Source organism: Microtus pennsylvanicus, chromosome 10 (genome assembly GCF_037038515.1).
Source record: "Microtus pennsylvanicus isolate mMicPen1 chromosome 10, mMicPen1.hap1, whole genome shotgun sequence".
In the NCBI taxonomy this organism is placed as follows: Eukaryota; Metazoa; Chordata; class Mammalia; order Rodentia; family Cricetidae; genus Microtus; species Microtus pennsylvanicus.
The window spans coordinates 79418377-79424733 of record NC_134588.1 but is presented as its reverse complement, the minus strand read 5'-3'; the positions used below and the strand labels follow the sequence as shown (position 1 = coordinate 79424733).

Genomic DNA, 6357 nt, shown 5'->3' with positions numbered 1-6357 from the left:
GCAGGTGTCTAGAAGCTGGAGAAGGGTAAACCTGGAGCAGGCTGACCTTGATGCTTGTCATTTGAGTCCAGAACAGGGGTTGGGGGAGCAGAGACCTCTGCGAAGACGCCTGGGAGGTGAGAGACTTCCTAGGGCCAGGTCTTCCGCCCCAATCACCCAAGCTAACCTGTTCCTCCACTTTCTCTTCCAGCCCGGAGAGCTCCCAGGTGGGCACTACTTCCGGGAGACTTGTGAGCTGGGGAGGAGGTGTCTGTAGAAACACCCTGCCTGCCCTCAGCCTCCTCTACCTCTTCCTCCTATCCGTGGGACCACCGACCCTCAGTTCTTTCTGTCTTCCTCAGCAACGGGTCCTGAGGCTCACCCACCTAGATAAGGAGCTCAGGGGCAGGCTGACAGGGCTGTCCTTGACCCCTGCTCCCCATTGCACCCTGGGTAAGAGACAAATGTCTCGGGCCAGTGTGGCCTCCAGTTCTGGCTTTGGCATTGGAGGTCTGGACAAATCTCTTCAAAGTTCAGAACCCAATCTAAGTGTCCAAGACAAGGATGGGACAGCTTAGTACTGGATCCCAGTCAGGCTGTTCTGGAATTTTGATGGGGTAGGGACTCTGACATAGCACCCTGGAGGCCATGGCAGAGAGTGGAGTCAAGGGGTTCTGGAACAAGGCCATCTGGTTTGTGCCCAGTCCTGATGTGTCTCAGCTCTGTGCTGTTGGACAAATTGTTTAAACTCTCAGTCCCTTAATTCCTTCTCGAGGCCAACTATGATACACACGAACTGTGTGTGTTTATTCCTCTGCACTGAACCCATGGCCCCATGGTTGGTAGGCAAGCGTTCTACCACTGAGCTATATTCCCAGTCCCAAACATACCGTTTTCTTTAGTTAATGCTACCCTGTAGGCTCCTGGCTAGGCAGGAAAGGAAAACCCACCAGCCCGAAGATGCCTGGGGCCAGGCAGGAAGGGTCTCAGGGTCATTCTCTTTGCTGTGCCTTTGGTTGTCAGCGTGTTCCCGGGAAGGTGCCCCTGCCCCATACGTAGCACACTAACTGAAACTGTACAGACAGTCACACCCTCTGCCCACCTGAGCTTCCTCAGACACAGTGAATCAGGCAGGTGGTGGGATCCACTCTAAAGGGGCGCCGAGGCTAAAACCCGATCTGTCCAGTTGCGCTCCTGTGGACAGAGTCAGCAGCCCCTTATCTGGGGAGCTGAGAGAAAGGCCACCCAACTGCTAAAGACGGTGGCGCTGTGGAGGGGGACAGTGCTCCTGAAGGTTCAGATTCCAGAAGAACTCTATGTCTTGAAGTGCACCCGGGGATGTTCAAGGGGCTTCGTGAGTGATGGCGCAGCCCAGAGAAGAAGCAAGGGAGGGAATGGGGCTCAGGTTTTATTGGAATCATTTAAAAAAAAAAATTACAGCAGCATCTGATCTTTGGGATCCAGAGGACCAAAGGGCAAAAGGAGCCAGCAGGGGGCGCTGGCGCTGGCAGTAGCGTGCGCGCGTGGATAGGCTTGTGGCACTCTGCTGGGGCGCAGAGAACGTGGGCAACCGGCAGGGCACTTTAGGTAGGGCACTTATTGTGCCAGGTGGGGACGGGATCCAAGGTAGAGGGGGTGTCCCTTGGGCCTCTGTGGCTGATGGCAGTCTCCTAGTCTCCTCCACTCTTGGCCTGGCAGCGAAGGGAGGAGAGGTAGGGAGGCAGAGATGGAAGAAGGGAGGGGGAGGGAGGAAGAGAGGGAGGGAGAGAGACCTGCACTCTGCTCCAGGCCCTCAGTTCTCCATTACCACGAGGAAAGGATCACTTATGAGGAGATTATGCACTCAGGCCCAGGACTGCCACACCCATGTCCCTGTGGGAGGCTGTGGAAAGTCTCCCACTCAGAAATGAAGGAGGTCTGTGTGACTCAGGTTTCCACCAGAGCTTTCTGGTTTGCCGTGGGGGGCCTGCTCTTACCTCTTCATCCTCCTCTTGCTCTTTGGCCTCCTGGTCCTGGGCAGACGCGGGTTGTTCCAAGTCCTCCTACAGTGGGGTGCAAAAGGGACACAAGGCTATGGGAAGAGATACACTGACCCTCAGCTGCCAGGGCTTCCCTTCTGGGTCTCACAGATGAGCAGAGGCCTTTCATCGTTTTACCGTCCTTAGAACATCTGGATGTGCCAGATTCCCAAGACTTCCGAGTGTACAGATACCCTGCAAGCCAGCTTCATCTTCCACAAACAGAGCTGTCACAGGTACCTGCCTCCCAGCAGGCTTAGGTTCCTTAAGTGAGGAAGTCTGGGAGATGTGGAGTAAGGTTGGGAGTGGGCAGAGACCCTTGGATCACATGACCCCCCTCACTCTGAATAGTGGTATGCACCCCGGAGCATAGGGGTCAGGACCTAGAAACTACTTCAAGGCCTCAGAGCACAACACGTTGGCAGGGCTCCTGATTGCTCCAGGCCCCTCTTCCTGCCTTCTGGACGTGCTCTGGACTCGGGCCTGTCTTCTGTCTCCTCTCTCTCCACAGCATGTGCTGACATGCTCAAGACAGCAGGGAGTTTAGAACAAAACTGATGGTCCGTCCGAAGTCCGTTCTCAGAGCCTGTGTTACCTCAGGACCCAAACAATGAGAGACAAAAGGTCGCAGAACTTTCGGCCAGGATCATACAGAGCCAGGCTCTTTGGATGAAGGGCAAGCGACTGCTTGCCTGGGCATACTACCCCAAGAGTGGCGCCTGAACACCATGGCATGAGTGGCCAGACGGCCATGCTGCGCTCTTCTGAAGGTCACTGGTAGGGTGAGGTATGGTGTTACCGGGTAATGACTATGCCTTGGTACCGCTCAGCGGGCTCAGTAGTTTCTTCGGCGTTTAGCAAGGGGTAGCCTGAAATGAGCTCCCAGGATCCTTCTTGCTAGGGGCTCGGAAAGAGGCTTCCTGGGGTGCCTACCGCGTGCCTGGCAGAAATGCTTACTGGCATCCTTTCTCTGCCTTCCCCCGCAGTTCTGTGAGATGGTGCCATTTCAGACAAGGAATTGCGGGTCCGGATAGGATCTCTTTCCAAAGTCACACAGCCTGCAGAGGTGCGCCTGCACACTCCAGCGACAAGAGACCCTGTGCTGACCCCAGCAACAAGTGTTTGGGGTGGGTGGCCCCTCCCGTTTGACCCCCTCCTCAGAGCAGACTTCTGAAGTATTGGCTGTGTGGTACCCTGGGGCTCCGCCACTGGGACGGCCTGTTGTAAGTATGGGGGCTGAAGATAACAAGTCTTTGGACTCAGCTTCCTCTCAACCTCTATTCTGGAACCCCCATCCCTCCACAGTCTACGCTCAGTCTTTCAAGAGCCCAGGAGCTGGCACTCATGGAAGCTCCATGCTCACACAGGCTAACCACGCGACCCAGACTCTCTAGGCTTTTCTCTCCACATCCTGTTTTGTGGAATGTGGGAGCCCATGCAAAAAGGGTAAGTGTAAAATGCTTAAAGCAGAGCTACTGGCCGGCAAGTGCTGAGACAGCTCCTACCTCTGGCCTCTATCCCTAGAGAGCCCGAGAGCCCTGATCGTTCAGCTGCCTGCCACACACGCATACATCGCATGCATACCCATCCGTGTTCATCTCCACCATCCCTACATCGCACGTACAACCCACATGCTCACACAAAGACTTCAGCAGAGGGTGGCGTCAGAGCCCTGCTGCTTGTCTACCACAAGGGGGCAGTGTTCCCCCCACCACTTGAAGGGGAGGCAGCCGTCAGACCCTGAGACCGATGGAGGTTGCACCACAAATGGTGGTAGCTTGGAAGTTTTAGCCTGTCTAGAAGGCTGCCTTTCACCATATAGGGCCCTGAATTCACTTGTAAAATTTATTTCCTATATTCCAAAAGTGATGGGCTGGGCATGGTTTGGGTGTTTGTGCATAAAACAAATCCCGAGTCCCCAATCCAGGGGTGTGGAAAGGATTCCAGATATGAACAGTTGTAAAAACAGCATGTCACCCCAACACACACAATGAGTGCTACCTGTAACGTCAAGCAGCGTCTAACGCTCCTTCCCCAACAGTGTCTCCTGTTGCCAGGGAGCCCAGGGAAAGGACATGAGCCAGACTCACCTTGCGTACCACCCCAGCGGTGACCACGATGTTTTCTGCCTCCTCCACGGTCTTGCTGGCCACCGTGTTGACGCTGGTGACCACAGCTTCACTGACGGCACTGGCCTGCTCCTTTGTCTTCTCAGCCACTGCGGAGGATCCGGGCTGAACTCAGCCCTGAGCGTCTCCACCGCTGCCTTCCCGAGTTGGGGAGAACACCCCTTCCCAGAGCTCGGATGTCTGACTTTTGGTTATTTCCATGCCATTCTCTGACACTAGGGCAGCAACAATGTGATGGATAGGGAGGGGCGGGGTGGGGCAGGGGGCACAGGAGCCTGCTCTGGCTTATCTTTGGGGAATGTAGTAGTTTGGGTCACCTGGAACTTAGGGTCCCAGCTGATACAAGGAGGCCTCTAGGTGTGGGCCCTGGGTACAGGGCAGGATTCATGGGTCCCTGATTGTGGGTCGCCTTACCTGAGGTGACACTTTGTACCACGTTCTCCTTGGTCTTGGTGCCTGTCAGAGGGAAGAGGTGTTCAGGCATTCAGGGCGAATAGCTGGATACCCTGGGGTGGGGGCGGGGCAGGAGGGAATGAGGATGCTGTCTGGGGACAGTAGCCCCTTCAATGAACATTTCCTGCTATGTCTGAAAGACAGAAGACAGACGGGAAGGAGACAGGACAGGAAGAAGGGACAAAGGAGATCAGGCCTGAGGTAGGGTCACTGGTGGGTCTATGGGCCTCACATGGGTGTGGCCCGGGCCTCAAGCGGGAGCTGAACAGGGCAGAGAAAGCTGAGTCACAGGCTTGGCCACCCCTGCCCCCTCTTTGGAGGGAGACCAGAGAGCTGGGGTGGGTTGAACGCTTAACCGGGGCCCATCTCCACAGCCTACCCCTTTTCTCTAGTGGGGTCATGTGGCCTAGTTTGGCTGCAGCAGCTCCCATTGGAGAAGGGGGGGTCCACCTGAGCAGATCACTGTCTCTGGGTCTCCAAGCGTAGGCGACCCCAGGCATGTGCGTGCTTTTGTACATACACACTCAGGTGGTCTGAGTGGCACTAAATCCTGCCCTAAAGACTTGAGAGTCCCACCCCCAAATGTTCCAAAGACGGATATGAGCATATTCTCCAGAGTGTGGGGGACCCTGCCTCAACAATCAGGGTTTCACCTCTCTCAAAATGCTCCCCCGAATCTGGGGGGACTCAGCAGAAGGAAGGTAGTAGGAGCCGGTCTACATTAGGGAGCCCTCTGCCCCGCCCTGCCCCGCCCGACTGCCACACTCACCCACATACATGACTCCTTCCTTGGTCTTCTCAGCCGCTTCTGTCACTCCCTGCTTGGTCTTCTCCACAGCCCCCACTACACCTTCCTTGGCAATGGAGAACCCTTTCTTGAAGACGTCCATGGTGGTTGCAAGGATGGGACCTGACTGCTGCGAGCTAGGGACCGGAGCTGGCAAGTGCTGGCTGCAGCCGCTGTCCCTGCCGCCGCTGCTCCCTCTTATTGACGTGGATGAAATATTGATGCTGTGGCTGCTGGCTGGAACCCGGCCAGCCCAGGGCGGGGTGGGGGCAGGGAGGGCGGGCTGGAGAAAGCATGCCCCAGGGGTGACACCAGAGAGCAGGGCCTGGGCCCCTTCTGGCCCAGTTCTGCCCTGCTGACTCCGGTCACCCCAGGGGAGGGGGTGCTTGCAGGAGGCCGAACATATCCTAACCTATCATTGTCCCTCCTTCACCCTTGGGAAGTCACGGGGGTCTTGTGCCCTGGATGTGGTGTGCAGAAGATAAGCATCTTGGCCTGTGCCTCAGTGTCCCAGGTTGGACAGGTGTCAGGGCCTGTCCGGTAAGAGCCCACCCTGCAGGCTACTCTGGGTGTCCAGCTACCCACAGCATCCTGGATGCTCCTGACCCTGGGGCTCCAGTCAAACCTGTTGGAAAGCTGAGAAACACACAGTTTCCCCCATGCCTGCAATGGACTGGGTGACACGCTGTGTGTTTCTAGCATAGTTCCTTCCCTTCTCTGAGCTTCCACCCACCTGCTGGTTCCCATAGCCCAGCACCAAGCGGTGCTGAGAAGGCACGAAGGGCCTGCCCCCCACTTCCCAGCCAACAGTGTGGGTGGCACCCTATCTCCTGAGGCTGACACTTTCCACCGTTCTGTCTCCAGGCCCAGAACAGAGTCCTGTAGAAATGGCTTTGATAGGGTCACCCTCGTGTGTCTCACACACCCCCAATGTCCTGATTCAAGTGCCCTTAGGACACAGGAATTGGCCTGAGTGGTTGCTGACCTCAGA

The 6357-nt window shown here is 56.3% G+C and overlaps 1 protein-coding gene across 1 annotated transcript; it reads right to left on the bottom strand.

Annotated features, from left to right (window-relative positions):
• Positions 1-1374: 1374 nt before the first annotated feature.
• On the bottom strand, positions 1375-5586 carry Sncg (synuclein gamma). The gene is made up of 5 exons (XM_075988717.1): positions 5349-5586; positions 4541-4582; positions 4088-4215; positions 1956-2021; positions 1375-1670 (listed from the first exon to the last, which is right to left on the bottom strand). The coding sequence occupies exons 1-5, from the start codon at positions 5467-5469 to the stop codon at positions 1650-1652; spliced, it is 378 nt and encodes a 125-aa protein (XP_075844832.1). The 5' UTR covers positions 5470-5586; the 3' UTR covers positions 1375-1649.
• Positions 5587-6357: the final 771 nt, after the last annotated feature.

Excerpts from the sequence above, each read along its gene's own strand:
- Sncg (XM_075988717.1), bottom strand. The coding sequence starts at position 5,469 with ATGGACGTCTTCAAGAAAGGGTTCTCCATTGCCAAGGAAGGTGTAGTG. Across the intron at positions 4,583-5,348 it reads GGAAGGAGTCATGTATGTGG|GCACCAAGACCAAGGAGAAC; the intron begins GTGAGTGTGGCA and ends TCCCTCTGACAG. Across the intron at positions 2,022-4,087 it reads CCGCTGGGGTGGTACGCAAG|GAGGACTTGGAACAACCCGC; the intron begins GTGAGTCTGGCT and ends ACCCCACTGTAG.